Here is a 17500-nt window from a genome sequence, read left to right on the forward strand (position 1 = left end):
CTGCTGCTGCTGCTGCGTCTGGTACATGAGCTCCTGCTTCTGGCCCTGCAGCAGACGCCCGTTGCCTATGAGCGGCGTGGTGGAGTCGTGGGAGTGGGACATCATGGCGGACTCTGGAGGGGGAGAAAGGAGTGATTTGAGGCTAGGAGGACTGATAGGGACGAGATAGGGGGAGAAAAGGGAGCTTTGAATGGGGGAGGGTGAAAAAAGGGAGTTTTGAATAGGGGAAGTGTGAGAAAGGGGAGTTCTGTATGGGGGAAAGGGGAAAATGGGATGATCTGTATGGGGAACGGGGGAGAGAAAGGGGTGACTTGTATGGGGATAGGGGAAGAGAAAGGGGAGTTTTGTAAGGGGAACAGGGGCAAAACGGGTGACTTGTATGGGGATAGGGGAAGAGAAAGGGGAGTTTTGTAAGGGGAACAGGGGCAAAAGGGGTGACTTGTATGGGGATAGGGGAAGAGAAAGGGAAGTTTTGGATGGGAGAAAGGGCAAAAGGGGTGACTTGTATGGGGATAGGGGAAGAGAAAGGGGAGTTTTGTAAGGGGAACAGGGGCAAAAGGGGTGACTTGTATGGGGATAGGGGAAGAGAAAGGGGAGTTTTGTAAGGGGAACAGGGGCAAAAGGGGTGATTTGTATGGGGATAGGAGGAGGATTGGGACCTTCGTTGGGTGAAAATAAGGGGAAAAGGGAGGTTCGTAGAAAGAATGGGAGAGAACGAGGTCTGTCTTCGGGTGAAATGATGCAAATGATGTTTTTCGTTGGGTGAAGGGAAGGAAAAGGTGATCTTCTTAGGGTGAAAGGAGAAGAAAGGGAACACTGAAGGCTGAAGGGGAAATGGAAGGGTAGGGAGTACAGTGGTCTGAGTAAGAAGGGAAAGAAAACGGCTTGAGGTATTCTGGGAAGGTAAGGAAAGAGGGAAGCTTGTAGAAATGAAAGTAGAGAATGGGTGAGGGGAAAAATGGAATGGTGGGGATTAAAGAGTAAAGAAAACGGCGTGAGGTATTCTGGGAAGGGTAAGAAAAAGGGAAATTTGTAGGAAGGAAAGTAGAGAAAGGGTGAGGGGAAAATGGAATGGTAGAGATTAATGGGGAAAGAAAACAGCGTGAGGTATTCTGGGAAGGTTAAGAAAAACGGAAAGCTTGTAAAAAGGAAAGTAGAGAAAGGGCGAGGGGAAAATGGAATGGTAGGGATTAAAAGGGAAAGAAAACAGCGTGAGATATTCTGGGAAGGGTAAGAAAAAGGAAATTTGTAGAAAGGAAAGTAGAGAAAGGGCGAGCGGAAAACGGAATGGTAGGGATTGAAGGGAAAAGAAAACGCCGTGAGGTATTCTGGGAAGGTTAAAAAACGGGAAGCTTGTAGGAAGAAAAAGAGAGAAAGTGTGATCGGAAAATGGAATGGTAGGGATTAAAAGGGAAAGAAAACAGCGTGAGGTATTCTGGGAAGGGTAAGAAAAAGGGGAAATTTGTAGAAAGGAAAGTAGAGAAAGGGCGAGGGAAAAGTGGAATGGTGGGGATTAAAGGAAAAGCAAACGTGAGGTATTCCAGGAAGGTTAAGAAAAAAAGGGAATCTTGTAGGAAGGAAAGGAGAGAAAGGGTGAGCGGAAAACGGAATGGTAGAGAGTGCAGTAGCGTGATTAAAAGGGAAAGAAAACAGCGTGAGGTATTCTGGAAAGGGTAAGGAAAAAGGGAAATCTGTAGGAAGGAAAGGAGAGAAAGGGTGAGCGGAAAACGGAATGGTAGGGAGTGCAGTAGCGTGATTAAAAGGGAAAGAAAACAGCGTGAGGTATTCTGGGAAGGGTAAGGAAAAAGGGAAATCTGTAGGAAGGAAAGGAGAGAAAGGGTGAGCGGAAAACGGAATGGTAGGGAGTGGAGGGGGATTGATTAAAGGGGAGAGAAAACAACGTGAGGTATTCCAGGAAGAGTTGGGAAAATGATAAAAAAAAATGTTCATGTACAGTATGGGAGAAGGTGAATACTGCGAAGAGCTTGTGAGAAAAAGAGGAAAAAAGTCGATTCTTGGATCTTGAGGGGAAAAAAAGAGGGAAAAAAGGCAATGTGAGAGGAGAAGAGAAAAGGAGGACGAGGAGGAGGAGGAGGAGGAAGAGGAGGATTCTGCGGGGAAAAAAAGAGAGGAAAAAGTCTTGTGTGAGAAAGAGAACAGTATAAGTAGGATATTGTCTGTGTGTGTGTGTGTGTGTGTGTGTGTGTGTGTGTGTGTGTGTGTGTGTGTGTGTGTGTGTGTGTGTGTGCGTGTGAAAGGGGAAGTCTAAAGAAACATTGTATTGTAAAAGAGTAAGAGGGTAAGAGGCTTTGGGATGGTGAAAGAGGACGGGGTTGTTTGTGGTGAGGGGACGCTGTACAGTTTGGAGAAGGGAAAAGATCATTGAGAGGATGAGGAGGAGGAGGAGGAAAAGGAGGATAATAAGAGCGAAGTGTATTGTGAAAGTAATGATTCTGTATCTATTGAACTCGAGGAAGGAAGGAAGGAGGAGGAGGAGGAGGAGGAGGAGGAGGAGGAGGACGAAAATAATGCCTTTTGGAAAGAGAGAGAGAGAAAAAAAAGGTGATGTAAAGGAAAAAAAATGAAAACAGTGAAAAGGGACAATTTTTTTTCTACAGCAAAGGAAACTGCTCATGGGCCCAAAAGAAAAGGAAACAATAATGAAAAAAAAGCCCACTAGTCGCTGCTCCTATAAAGAGGTAGAGAAGGAGAGAGATGAATAGGCCTTGAAGAATGTCTGCTAGAAGGAAGAATGGAATGAGGAGGAGGAGGTTAAGAAGGAGAAAGAGAAGGATGTTTGGGGAGAGTGAGAGAAAGGTCAATCATGAAACGGAAGGGGAAAACACTAAGAAGAAAAGTGCACTGAAAAGGGGCAAGGTGGAGCGAGGAGGGGGGAAGGAATAGGCCTTGAAGAATGTTTGAAAAAGAAAAAAAGAAATGAAAAAAATGAAAAGAAATGAAAAAAATAGAAAAATGAAAAATGAAATGAAAAAGAGAGAAATGAAAAAGAAAGAAGAGAAAAAGAAAAAAAAAGAAATGAAAAAAAAAGAAAAAGAAATGAAAAAGAATACGAAAGAAATGAAAGGAAAAAGAAAATGAAACAAATGAAAGGATAAAGAAAGACATGAAAAAGAAAGAAAGAAAAAGAAAAAGAAATGAAAAACAGTAAACACAGTGAGGGAAGGGAAGCAGGGACGGTCTTGTGGTATGTGTCGGAAGAGAAGGAAAAGAAAAAAAAAGAAACAGTTTATTTCTTTATTCGTAAGGAAGGAGAGTTAATAAAAATGTCGACTCGGGTACAGAACAAACTGATCATAAAATTTTTCTTCTGCCTTACAGGATAAAAAAAGACAGGAAAATAATATAAACATTCTGAGTTTCTTTTCTTATGGAGATGAAGTTAAGATTGCAGTTCATGACTTTCGAGGTTAAGTAAGAAGTTTAAGATAGATCGCGTGTCTCCTTTCTCACACGACCATAAAAAAATGAGTGAAATTACAGAACAAAGTGAATTCCAAGGCGAGAGAGAGAGAGAGAGAGAGAGAGAGAGAGAGAGAGAGAGAGAGAGAGAGAGAGAGAGAGAGAGAGAGAATGAATGAATTAATGAATGAAGGAAGGAAGGAAGGGAGGAAAGAAGGAGGGAAGGAAGGAAGGAAGGAAGGAAGGAAGGAAGTAGAGGTAGAAAAAAGAAAACATGAAAGAAGGCAAGAAAGGAAGAAAGGAAAGTAGGAATAAGAATGAAAGAAAGAAAAGGAAAAGTCAAAGAAAGGAATAATATGAATGAATGAGTGAGAGTGAATAAAATAATAATGGAATGCATGAAAGGAGGAGGTAAAATAAAGAGCATATAATGAAGTATACAAAGAAAAAAAACAGAAAAAGCAGACAGCAAAAACGAATGAGTGACTGAAAAAAATGGAAGACGATACAAGACTCAAAGACACAAGAGAATTCCAAGACCTCTAACGTAACTCATTCTCTGACTCGAGGCTAAAATTACGTCTCACACTCATTACAAAACCCAACCTTCACTGCATTACACTCCACCCAACCCAACCCAACGCAACCCCACCCCAACCCAAATTTACCTAATCCGTACGTAACCAGACCCAACCCAACCCAACCTAACCCAAGCCATCCCAACTCAACCTAACCTAACCTAACCTAACCTAACCTAACCAAACCCATCCCAACCCAACCGACCCTAACAATTCCAAACCCAACTCTCCTGGGATTCCACTGACACACCCATCCACACCCACACCCACACCCACCCACACACACACACACACACACACACACACTTACGAATCCCAGCCCAGGCGACCCAACAACCGGACCCAACGATACCCAACTTAGCTCTTCTTGGATTCCACTCAGTTCGAACTCCGGCGCCTCCTCGGGAATTACTCTTCTGGAACCAAGTTAAAGGCCAGAACAGGAGCACGCGAGCCACATAAATCACGCATGTACTTCAGGCGCGAGCAAATTACAAGGGAGCAGCGGATGTTTCAGAGACTCACGGAACACTGGGCTTTATGTGCGTAAGTCTCTGGTGGTGGTGGTGGTGGTGGTGATAGTGGTGGTGGTGGTGGTGGTGGTTGGGTTGAGGTGGTTGGTCGGTCAGTGGTGATCTCTTGTTTTATGTTCGTGTGAGATTGAGTGAGTGAGAGTTTGAAAGAAGAAGTGTCTGTGGTTTCGTAATGGGTAAAAAGGATTCATATTTTTGTTTTCTTTAGGGATTTATATCTAACTTTTTATTATAAGTGTGAGTGAGTGAGTGAGTGTTTGAGAGAGGGGGAAAAGGTGTCAGAACTTCCGTTCTTTTTATGTCTGAATGGGCAGGAGGGGCCTTGAGTCTATGGTTTCAAGTTTTCGTTTTTTTGTGTGTTTTTGGTTCGTGTGAGTTAGAGAGTGAAAAGTGTCCTTGATTTCGTTTTTAATCAGAGTAAGTTGGTAAAAAAGTCAGTATTTTAGTCTACGGTTTCAAGATTCCGCTTTTTCATGTGTGTTTTCTGTTCGCGTGAGTGAGTGAAAGAAAAGCTATCCGTCTTCTGTCTATTTCCTTTCAATACTTGCTCTTAAATTCTTTCTCTTTTAATTTTTTTCTTTTCGTTTATTTTCGTCTCTCCTTTACCTATCTATATATATTCCCTTCGTCCCTTCTTTATCCGTCTATATATTCCCTTCTCTCTCTCTCTCTCTCTAACACAACGAACTCCGCCGCAAGGCGCCGCCGGAGGATTTCTTCCATGTCGGATCCGCGGTCGAGGGGACACTCGAGCCGCCATCTTAGAACCAATGAAGTCGATTTGTCGGCACCAACACAATATTAACTTTACATTCGTCTAGACACTTCTTGAAGGTAGATAATTTTCCTGCAGGGGTGGGGCCCGAGAAGGAAGCCTTGGGCCCTCTCACGGTCGAAGCGAGGTTACCTGGGGAGGTTTAGGTCCCCTCACGGCCTCGAGGTCACCGGAGGGCCTGGAAGAGGACGCCAACACTAATGCCTGTAACACACATATTGCCCCACCCTTGTTGAGGCGAAGAAATGAGGAGAGCTGCTGACCCTGACTAAATTGTCGGGTGGGATGCTGATAATGCTGTACCCTCCGAAAAAGAAGAAAAGGTTGTTATGAAATTTGCATCGTCCATAAAGGAAGACTAACGCCCTCAAAATAATGGTTGAGTCTTATCGGGCCTTAGCAGCGCTACAGTCGCGCCACGAACGCGCTGCTAAAATAGTGACGCGGCTGTAGCGATGTGTGAGAGCTTCAATATCTTTGAGTGCCATGTGTCGTGGCGAGCAGCGCTACTTTTTGTGGTCGCCACCGGCGGCGAGGGCAACCACTCAAAACGTCTGCAGCGCTATTTTTTGTGGTCGTGGCTGCGTGTTAAAGACTCCATTTACCTCCAGTATTTACAAGCGGTAGCGCTGCTGCAGCGCTGCTGAGAAGCGCTGCTAATTGGATCTGTCTAAAAGTGGCCTTATGTCTTCGTTAATTGTAAGAACGTAAGAAGGTCCCTGGGTTCGTTTTCTGTTTATGTGATTGTGTTTTCTCCGTGGTCAGGTTTTCGTTTCCTATACATGCGGTGGGTAGGATGATTTCCGTTTTCATTATCTTAAGTGAAACTGTAATTGTGTTTTTTTAATATATGTAAGTAAACAGTCTATATTTCCAATTTTCTTTATATGTGCGAGAGTTAGGAGCCCGCAATTCCCATTTTCTGTGTGCCTGAGTGATTAAGGAGATCTGTTTCCCATGTTCTGTAGGTATAAGTGACTTTAGAGATCTATTTCAAATTTTCCGTACGTATGAGGGACTTACAAGAACGTACTACCTATTTTCTTTTCATGTGAGTAAGTGAAGAGACAGTATTCCTCATCATCTTTAAGCGTGAATGAGTAATGTGTTTGTACCCCAATAGTCCTTCTCCTCATCGTGTGTGGACGTGGAAGGCTCGCTCGCTGGCTCACCTGACGACCGCGTGACTCGAACAATCAGGTTACACGCGTTCAGGTGTCCGGGAATCGATAGTGTCAACAGTGTACGAGTCCGGCTGGCGTTAAGTGTCGCGTCGAGACCTTGAGTGTCGTGTACGAGGCCTGCGTTTTGTGTTCTGGGTGTTGTGTTGCCTTGTGTTGTGAGGGGAATGGAGGGGGGGTGATGTAAGGGGTTGAGGTGGAGTGTGGGTAGTCTTAAGGGCTTTAGGTGTGGTTGGAGGGAAAGGAGATTGGACTTTTAAGGGTTTGGGGTTGGGTGAGGTTGGTCTTTAGGGCTTTGTGAGGGGTTGAAATGAAGGAGGCTGTTTTTAGGGACTCTGTGGGGTTGGAGAGAAAGAGGGTGCATTCTAAGGCGTTGGGCGGAGTGAGGTTAGTCTTCAGGGCTTTGTGAGGGGTTGAAATGAAGGAGGCTGTTTTTTAGGGACTCTGTGGGGTTGGAATGAAAGAGGGTGGATTCTAAGGCGTTGGGTGGAGTGAGGTTAGTCTTCAGGGCTTTGTGAGGGGTTAAAATGAAGGAGTTTGTTTTTAGGGGCTTTGTGTGGGGGTTGGAATGAAGAGGTTGGATTCTAAGTCGTTGGGGTGGAGTGAGGTTGATCATTAGAGCTGTGTGGAGTTAGAATGAAAGGAAGTTAGTGTTGATAGGCCTTGTGTAGGGTTGAAATAGAGGGAGGTTGGTCTTTAGGGGTTCATGATGGGTTGAAATGGCAGGAAGGTGGTTTTCAGGCCTTCAGGAGCTAAAAGTAAAGTAAGGTTGCAGCATACACGGTTATGTTACTGTGGGTGGAACTGGATTGGCAGGATGGTGGGATTAAGCAGTTAGCGTTGAGTGAAGGTACACCAATCAGGGTCAGAATGAATCGAAGGGGTTGACTTTGAGGTTGAAAAGGGGCTAGGATCCTCTACAAAGGGCTAATGTGAATAAGAAAGGATTAGATGAGGTTGAGATGGAGTTAGATTCCGTATAGAGTTGAGGTGGGAAATGTTGGCTTGTGAGGTTGAAATGGGGTAAGGTAGATGTAAATAAAGGCTGTCTGAATGGTTTGAGAGAAATGTATGCAGGGTTGGAGAAAAAATATGGTATCAAGGTGCTATTTTGGGGGTGATACGAGGTTGTTTTGGTAAGGTTGCTAGCTCTTGGGGTTGAAATGGGGTGAGGCAGGTGTAAATAACGGGTTTTAGAACATTATGATATGTGTATGGAGTTAAAAGGAAAATATAGTGACAAGGTTCTATTTTTGACGGTGATAAGTGGTGTTAGGTTGCCTTCAAGAAGTTAAAAAAAAAGGAAAAAAATGATCAAAGTGAAAAAGGGAAAAAAGGGAACAAAAAGAGGGAAAAATCTAAAGGAAAAAAAGGTACGGTAACAAATCAGCTTTATAGAGGCTCCCAAAAAAGTATGAGGATATCCAAATGCGAAATTCAAATATAGGGTGGAGAGGTTTCAGACTCCCCTCTTGAATGCGGTAAAGTCGAAGGCAGGAGGCAATACAAATGGGGTTGTGTGATGTCTCTATGGTGTTGGGTCATGGTCAGATATGGGTGGAGTGGTGTCTAGATACTCTCCTCTTGAAGGCGTTGAAGTCGTAGGCAGGAGGAAATATAGACGATGTTGTGTGCGGTCTCTCTCTATGGTGTTAAGTCAAGATTCATTTGCGGTGTGAAATCCAAATAGCAATGGGTGGGAGAGGTGTCCTGATACTCTCCTCTTGAAGGCGTTGAAGTCGTAGGCAGGAGGAAATACAGACGATGTTGTTTGCTGTCTCTCTCTATGGTGTTAAGTCAAGATTCATTTGCAGTGTGAAACCCAATGGCTATGGGTGGGAGAGGTGTCCTGATACTCTCCTCTTGAAGGGGTTTAAGGCGTAGGCAGGAGGTAATATAAGCGGTGCTGTATGCTGTCCCTTTTGGTGGTGGTGGTGGTGTTATTTCTTGTGGTGATGAATGGTGTTGCATGAGTCAGGGGGTGCATTAGGTGTCATTGTGGGTCCTGATGATGATGATGTTCGTGAGTGGGCAGGGTGCGTGCGTGCGTGCGTGTGTGTGTTGCAGTGTGTGAGTGGTGACAGACACGAGATGGCGTGGTGTTGCAATGGCCGGGTGTTGGTGTGTTGTAATGTTGCAGTGGATGTGTGTGTGTGTGTGTGTGTGTGTGTGTGTGTGTGTGTGTGTGTGTGTGTGTGTGTGTGTGTGTGTGTGTGTGTGTGTGTGTGTGTGTATGAAAATGTTTTATAACTCTGGCTTAATTGTCTTCAGTAGAGAAAAAAGCGTAAAATGCAATGAACAAAGAAGATAATTGCGTAGAAAACAATCTACTTGAAAGGCAATTTGTTCGTGTGTGTGTGTGTGTGTGTGTGTGTGTGTGTGTGTGTGTGTGTGTGTGTAGATAGGTAGGTAAGTATGCGTTCTTTCTCCTCCTCCTCCATCTCCTCCTCCTCCTCCTCCTCTTCCTCCTCCTCCAATTACTTCATCTTCACCTCTGTTTCATGCCACATTTCTCTCACTCATTCTCCTCCATCTTCATTACCTCCTCCTCTTCAAACTTTCCTCCATTCTCTTGTTCTTCCCCTTCTTCATTTTCCTATTTTCCTATCTCTCTATCTTCCGTCTCCTCCTGCTTATTCTCATGCTTCCTCTATCCTTTTCCCTATTCCCTTTTTTCTCTTGTTCCTTCTTATCTTTTTTATATCCTACCTTTGTTTCTCTCTCCTTATCTTTCTTCTCACGTTCTTAGCTTTATTTCTTCCTCCGTCATTATCTCTCCACCTTCTAACCTTTCCTCCGTTCCCTCCTTCTCCTTTCCCTAAGCCGAGTACTTTTTCCTCCTTACACGCCTTTCTTGCTAAAACCTTTCTCTCTGCTGCCTTATCTCCTCCTCCTCCTCCTCTTCCTCCTTAATCCTCCTCCTCTTCCACTATCATTACCACCTCCTCCTCCTCCTCCTCTTCCTCCTCTTTCACACATTTTAGTTTTTCTTACTACCAACTTTTCCTCCTCCTCCTCCCCCTCCTCCTCCTTTAGTACTACGACGATTACCTTGCCTCCTCCTCCTCCTCCTCCTCCTCCTCCTCCTTCTTCCACACTTCCATCTTGACCATTTTCCCATTACATTATCCTAATTCTTTTTTTCTTCCCTCCCTTCTCCTCCAATGAGATTACCACCACCACCACCACCACCACCACCACCACTTACATCACCACCACCACCACCATCACCACTACCACTTACATCACCACCAACTACTACCACCACCACCACCACTGTACCACCATCACCACCACCACCAACAACAACAACACCGCCACTTACATCACCACCCACCACCACCACCACCACCACTTACATCACCACCCACCACCTGTTCCAGTATTCTTACCAACGCCGCCTACCTTTCCAACATTCCTCTTGCTCCTTCTACTACTACCGCTACTACTACTACTACTACTACTACTACTACTACTACCACTACTACTACTACTACCACTACTCCTCCTCCTCCTATTACTACTACTACTACCACTACTACTACTACTACTACTACTACTACTACTACTACTACTATCACTACTACTACTACTACTACAACTACCACTACTACTACTAATAATAATAATACTTCCCTCAAGATTTATTTGCCTTTTTCCTTCTTTCCTCCATCTTCTTCCTACTTCTCTCCCTCCTATTTCTTTCCTTTCCATCTTTTTCATTGTTTCTTTATACCTTTCTTCTTCTTCCTCCTCCTTGCTTTCCCTCTATCTTTCCCTTTTCCTTTTCTTCCCTCTTTTCTTCCTTCACTAATCTGCCATCCTGCCTTCCTACTCCTTCCCTTTCTCCACGAGCATCCTACCAATATGACAACACCAATCGCCTTCCTACCTACCTACCTTCTTCTTCCTCCTCCTCCTCCTCCTCCAGCCGTCACTTACCTTTGGAGGTGGACACAAGGTCGGGGCCGGCGGCGTCGTGGGCGGAGTCCTGCTGGGTGCCGCTCTTCCCTCCCGCCTTGCTGTAGCTGCCCTCCCCCGCCACGCCCTCCTCGCCGCCCTTCCGCGCCCTGCAGAACACACACGCATTCGTCAGTACACGCCCGCACCTTCACCACGCCCACTCCTTAAAACTAAAGCCCGTATTCTTTCACGTCTCGACTCCTCAGTTCGCCTCTTTGAAATACCTCTCGTGGATGTTGATGGGATTTCCATGAACTGTTTGCTGATCCTAGTGATAGTTTTACCCGACATCTTAACCTTGGACGTAAAAAAACGGTCGTAAAAAGTCGGTTAACCTTCTCTGTGACCTCGGGAAACAGTCGTAATGGGAGCTCGATAAGTTTTACCCGACATCTTTACCTTGGATGTAAAAAACGCCCATAAAAAGTCGGTTAACCTTCTCTGTGACCTCGGGAAACAGTCGTAATGGGAGCTCGATAAGTTTTACCCGACATCTTTACCTTGGATGTAAAAAACGCCCATAAAAAGTCGGTTAACCTTCTCTGTGACCTTGGGAAATTGTCGTAGTGGGAGCTCGATAAGTTTTAAAAATATGGATCTGAAACTCGTACTCTCAGATAAGCGTTGCCTAAGTATCGTATTCACCACATTGTATTTATAATTTTTAAGCCTCAAACTCTCTAACCTACACAAATATCGAAAGAATATTAAAGTTAGCGTTAAAACTGTTATTTATTGATGTTTGTTTGTTTGTTTTTGCTTTAGATATCAGTCAGAAACTACGAATATGCAATACGGTGTGTACGATAATTTGCAACGCTGTCTCAGATGCTTTCGGCTTTCACAGTAATGATTTCCTAAGTCCATGAAGGAGGTTAGTTTGGTTCTCACGAGTGCTGCTTCCTACGTTCGTGGTGCAGAAGCCTCGTCAAACGATCACAAGGATCATAAAACTGCGCCCATGGAAATACTGACGCAACCTCTAGGAAAGCCATTAAACCTCACTGTGACCGGGATGATACGAAATACCCATGGAAATACTAATATAACCTCTAGGAAAGCCATATCAAACCTCACTGTGACTGGGATGATAAAAAAAATACCCATGGAAATACTGCCGTACCTCTAGGAAAGCCATATCAAACCTCACTGTGACTAAGATGATGAAAAATACCCATGGAAATACTGCCGTACCTCTAGGAAAGCCATATCAAGCCTCATTGTGACTGGGATGATAAAAAAAATACCCATGGAAATACTGCCGTACCTCTAGGAAAGCCATATCAAGCCTCACTGTGACTAAGATGATGAAAAATACCCATGGAAATACTGCCGTACCTCTAGGAAAGCCATATCAAGCCTCACTGTGACTGGGATGATAAAAAAAATACCCATGGAAATACTGACGCAACCTCTAGGAAAGCCATATCAATTAAACCTCACTGTGACTGGGATGATAAAAAACACCCATGGAAATACTAATATAACCTCTAGGAAAGCCATATCAAACCTCACTGTGACTAAGATGATAAAAATACCCATGGAAATACTAATATAACCTCTAGGAAAGCCATTAAACCTCACTGTGACTGGGATGATAAAAAAATACTCATGGAAATACTGACGCAACCTCTAGAAAAGACATATTATACCTCGCTATGACTAAGATGATAAAAATACCCATGGAAATACTAATATAACCTCTAGGAAAGCCATATCAAACCTCATTGTGACTGGGATGATGAAAAATACCGATGGAAATACTGACGGAACCTCTAGGAAAGCTTTATCAAGCCACACTATCGCTAGGCTCGTGATGGATATTCTAACACTACCTCTACGAAAACCTTATTAAACCACTCTATCACTAGGCTCGTAACACTACCCATAGATATTCTAACACTACCTCTAGGAAAGCTTTATCAAACCACACTTTCTCTAGGCTCATAACACTACCCATAGATATTCTAACACTACCTCTACGAAAACCTTATTAAACCACTCTATCACTAGGCTCGTAACACTACCCATAGATATTCTAACACTACCTCTACGAAAACCTTATTAAACCACTCTATCACTAGGCTCGTAACACTACCCATGGATATTCTAACACCACCTCTACGAAAACCTTATCAAAACACTCTATCACTAGGCTCGTAACACTACCCATAGATATTCTAACACTACCTCTACGAAAACCTTATCAAAACACTCTATCACTAGGCTCGTAACACTACCCATGGATATTCTAACACTACCTCTACGAAAACCTTATTAAATCACACCATCACTAGGCTCGTAACACTACCTATAGATATTCTAACACTACCTCTACGAAAGCCTTATCAAACCACTCTATCACTAGGCTCATAACACTACCCATAGATATTCTAACACCACCTCTACGAAAACCTTATCAAAACACTCTATCACTAGGCTCATAACACTACCCATAGATATTCTAACACTACCTCTTCGAAAACCTTATCAAACCACACTATCACTAGGCTCGTAACACTACCCATGGATATTCTAACACTACCTCTACGAAAACCTTATTAAATCACACCATCACTAGGCTCGTAAAGCTGCCCAAGGAACAACCCACAACATCAACAAAATCATTATTAATCATACCACACCATTACTAGGCTCATTAAGGTATCCATGGAAATCCTCATACTCAATACGAAAGCCTCATTAAACCACACTGTATCAATAGGCCTATAAAACTGCCCCTCATGGAGATACTAATACAACCTCAACGAAAACCAAATCAAAATAGTTATCGATATGCTCATAAAACTACACCCATGGAAATACTACCACAATCTCTACGAAAGCCTTGTCAAATGTGTAAGAACCATGTTTGAGAATAAGAGCCTTTATACTAATGTTTTAAAGATTGATTTTATCCTGACGTCATGTATTGAGAAAGTCTGTTAACATCTATTACTGGAGAGAAATTTTAAGTCTATATATGAATTTTTCGATACATCTTAAAACATTTTCCTGAGACTCTGAATATATACTCTGGAAACCTGTTTTATCTCTTTGTCCCTGGTCTGGAGGGAATGGCCTGGAAAGGAAGAGCTTGTAGCACTGTTTTATATGTTACTTGCTTGTGATTTTATGTTTCTCCTCTTTATATTTTCCAAGGTCTTTGTCGGGTCTTCCTGTCTGTCTGTATGTATGTATGTCTTTGTTGTATATAATATTGCATCATATACTGTACCATCACAAAGCCCGGTCTTGTATACCTCCTTCTCCTCCTCCTCCTCCTCCTGTTCTTCCATTTTCCTCCTTACTCCATCCTCTTCCCCTTCCTCTCCTCCTCCACCTCCTTGTCCATCTCTTCTTCATGAATATATTCCATCATCTTAGACACACACACACACACACACACACACACACACACACACACACACGTACACCTCCCTCCCTCCCCTCACACATAAAGTTTCCAGATATTGACGCAGGAGAAGATAAAAACACACACAAAAAAAAAACCTCTCCCATACAAAATAGATCAAGACCAGGACTCAACACCAACATAAAAGATAATTTATACGTTTTAACTCCTTTAGTATTCCCTTCAAGAGCAGCTCCTCGGATCAGAGCGGAGTACGGGGTTAGGGGGAGGGGAGGGAGGGGAGTGGGAGATACATAACGGAAGGGAAGGAAAGGGAAGGGAGGGGAGGTGGGGGATATAAGCTAGAAGGGAAGGGAAGGGAAAGGAGGGGAAGGGAAGGGAAGGAAGGGGAGAGGGGGATATAAGCTAGAAGGGAAGGGAAGGGAAGGGAAGGGAGGGGAGGGGAGGGGAAGGGAAGGGAAGGGAGGAGAAGGAAAGGAAAGGAAAGGAAAGGGAAGGGAAGGAAGGGGAGGGGGGGATATAAGCCAGAAGGGAAGGGAAGGGAAGGGAAGGGAAAGGAGGGGAAGGGAAGGGAAGGATAGGAAACAGTAAAAGGACTGGAGGAATGGGAAAGGAGAAGGGAAGGGAGAGAGACGCTTAAATGGAATGGAAGGGAAGGGCAGAGAAGGGAAAATAACTGGAGGAAGAGGAGAAGGGAAGGGTAGGGGGGAAAAAAACAGAAGGGAAAGGAAATAAAGGAAAGAGAAAATGGAGTGAAAGAAGGGCAGAAGGAAAGGGAAGGGGAGGGAGACACAGACACAATGAAAGAAAGGAAGGGAAAGGAAGGATAGGAGAGAGGGAAAGGATTGGAGGAAGGGCAGAAGGGAAGGGAGGGGAAGGGGAGGAAGACACAGAAACCAGAAGGGAAGGGAAGGGAAAGAAAGATAAAAAAAGACTAGAGGAGGGGCCGGAGGGAAATGGAGAGGGAAATAGAAGTCGGAAGGGAAGGAAAGTGAAGTAAAGAGAAAGAATGAAAAGGAAAGAAAAAAAATGGTGGAAGAAACGACCAAAGGAATAGGAATGGAAGGGAAGTAGAGGAGGCACATCGTCGGTGATTGGACATAGACAGAATAGAAGAGGAGAGAATGAACGAAAGTGACAGATACAGAGGCAACCCAAACGCACACTCACGCACTCACGCACGCACCTTCCAACCAAACCGCTTCACGTAAGAGGATCGGCTCGGCTTGTGGGACTGAGCGCCGAGGAGAGGAAGGACGGCGAGGGAGGCGAAGGGGGAGAGGATAGAGGATGCGAGATCGGGAACATCAAAGGGGGTGACTGTTCTGTTGCCTCCGCCCGCTCAACCAGTTTTTCTCCTACCGGTTTAGCTACACGAGTCACCAAGGGAGGGACTTAAGCCGCCCCAGGAAGTATATTATGCCAGACAGTGTTACGCCCGGAGGCTGAAGTTCGCCGTGTTCGTGGGATTAACGTGTCTAAGCCGGATTTGTGAAGTCTTCGTAAAAGTACCCTCGGCGCGGTGGCTCACATGCAGGGGTGGGATGGTGCGGTTTGTGTAAACTGGTGTTAGTGCGCTGCGTCTTCAGAGGAGCGAGCGTTGGGTGTGAAGGTATAAAGCAGCGATGTGTTTTCTTTTTACTCTTGTTTACGTTAAGATGCTGGGAATTATTTAGCTTACGTGAACACACAGAGGAGCGTAAACAACAGAAGCGCCGGTCTGCCTCAAACTTTATTTAGTGTTTTAGTTATTTAGTGCAGTATTCTGAGTGTAGGTAGGAACAACCCCTCACATAACTATTGCTTAAATGACACTCTCATAAGCAGGTCTGGGTGCGAGAGGGATTTATGGGTCTTAGTGAGCTCTGATCTCCGTCCAAGGGCACAATGCATTCAAGCTAGAAATCGAGCAAACAGGGTACTGGGATTTATTTCAAGGAGCGTAAGCAACAGAAGCGCCGAAGTCGTCCACAAACTATATTTAGCATTAGTTAGACCTCATCTTGACTATGCGGTTCAGTTCTGGTCACCTCACTATAGAATGGATATCAAATTGTTAGAATCGGTACAGAGAGGAATAATTAAGATGATTCAAGGGTTAAGAAACTTGCCATACGAGGAAAAACTCAAACAATAAAACTTGCAATCTCTAGAAAGGCGAAGGGTGCGAGGTGACTTGATAAGAGGTTTATAAATGGAAGTAAATGGATGAAGGGTTTTGATAAGGGAGATATTAATAAGGTTCTGATGGTAAGAGAACCGGGTAGGACACGTAGGAATGGGTTTAAACTGGATAAATTTAGATTCAACAGGGACATAGGCAACAATTGGTTGTTTACAAGATATACTTTCATGCCCATATTTTCCTTACTCCTCTACTTTCCTTCTCTATTAATGTCTTTTCTATCCCTTCCTTTCCTACTTTTCTACTTTACTTCCTTCTATCTACTCCACACCTCTCCTTATCTACAATAGTCCTTTCATTTCTTACTCTTTCTTATCCTTACATTCCTTCCCTACATTATGTTTTCAAATGGTTCCTTTTTCTACGGCCATTTTTCTTTCCGTTCTCTTTTCTACTTTTACGTTCCTTCTCTACATTTATATTCTTTTACTTTTCCTACACCAACCTCATTTTCCTTTACCCTCCCTGTTTCTACGTTCCTTTTCTACCATTGCCTTCTCTTACCTTTCCTTCACCTCCCTTTCGTATCTCTATCTACCATCATTACCGACACTTACCCTTCTGAACCTTCCATATCCCTATCTCCCTTCCCTTACAGTTTCCCTTCCCTTGTCATCTCTCCTTACTAAGCTTCCTACACCTGTTCGCCTTTACCTGCACGAAGCTTTTCCAAACCAAACCAATAGGAACCTGGCGCCTGATTCCCTGTTTCCCTTTCTCCTTCATCCTTTTCCCTTATGCTGTCTGTAAAATAGTAAGGTGTTCAACAGGTAAACTAAAAAGAAAAAGTAGTAGCGTAGTTTTTTTTTACCTCCGATCCACTAAAGGAAATAACGACGGAGGAACTTATCTTTAAAACACCTGTACTTAACGTAAAACACCCGGGCTCGTAAAACACCTGTGCACTCTACCTTGGGAGCCCCGGACGGAGAGTGAGAGTAATTATAGAGACTCACGGTGAAAGACGACCACTGGTACTTTTTTTTTATTCCTTATCCGCTACGTGTTACTAAGTTATGGGAATGAGTGGATAAAATAATGTTCCCGATCCATTCCAGTTTTCTCCTTTTGTTTCTTCCATACATCTTTTTAACTTTCTTATTTTACCTATATTGTGTTTTTATCTATCTTCTTTTTATCTTTTCCTTCTCTCCTTTTTCCCTACAGTTTCTCTCTCTTCCTGTCGCTGTCTATCTATCTATCTTTCTTTCTTTACTTATTCCATTCCAGTTTTCTCTCTCTGTTTCTTCCATACATTTTTTTTAACTCTCTTATTTTACCTATATTGTGTTTTTATCTATCTTTTTTTTTTATCTTTTCCTTATCTCCTTTTTCCTTACAGTTTCTCTCTCTTCCTGTCGCTGTCTATCTATCTATCTTTCTTTCTTTACTTATTCCATTCCAGTTTTCTCTCTCTGTTTCTTCCATACATCTTTTTAACTCTTTTATATTATCTATATTGCTTTTTATCTATCTTCTTTTTATCTTT

The 17500-nt window shown here is 43.6% G+C and overlaps 1 protein-coding gene across 1 annotated transcript in view; it reads right to left on the minus strand.

Annotated features, from left to right (window-relative positions):
• LOC126986787 (nephrin-like) overlaps nt 1-17500 on the minus strand; it is a 174033-nt gene that overhangs the window by 2389 nt on the left and 154144 nt on the right. Inside the window, exons 15-16 of the mRNA XM_050843158.1 lie at nt 10430-10557; nt 1-113 (exon numbers count right to left, since the gene is read on the minus strand). The exon at nt 1-113 is cut by the window's left edge and continues 237 nt beyond it. Coding sequence (XP_050699115.1) covers nt 1-113; nt 10430-10557 — 241 coding nt within the window. The remainder of the gene's footprint in view (nt 114-10429; nt 10558-17500) is intronic.

Source organism: Eriocheir sinensis, chromosome 63 (assembly GCF_024679095.1).
Source record: "Eriocheir sinensis breed Jianghai 21 chromosome 63, ASM2467909v1, whole genome shotgun sequence".
NCBI lineage: Eukaryota > Metazoa > Arthropoda > Malacostraca > Decapoda > Varunidae > Eriocheir > Eriocheir sinensis.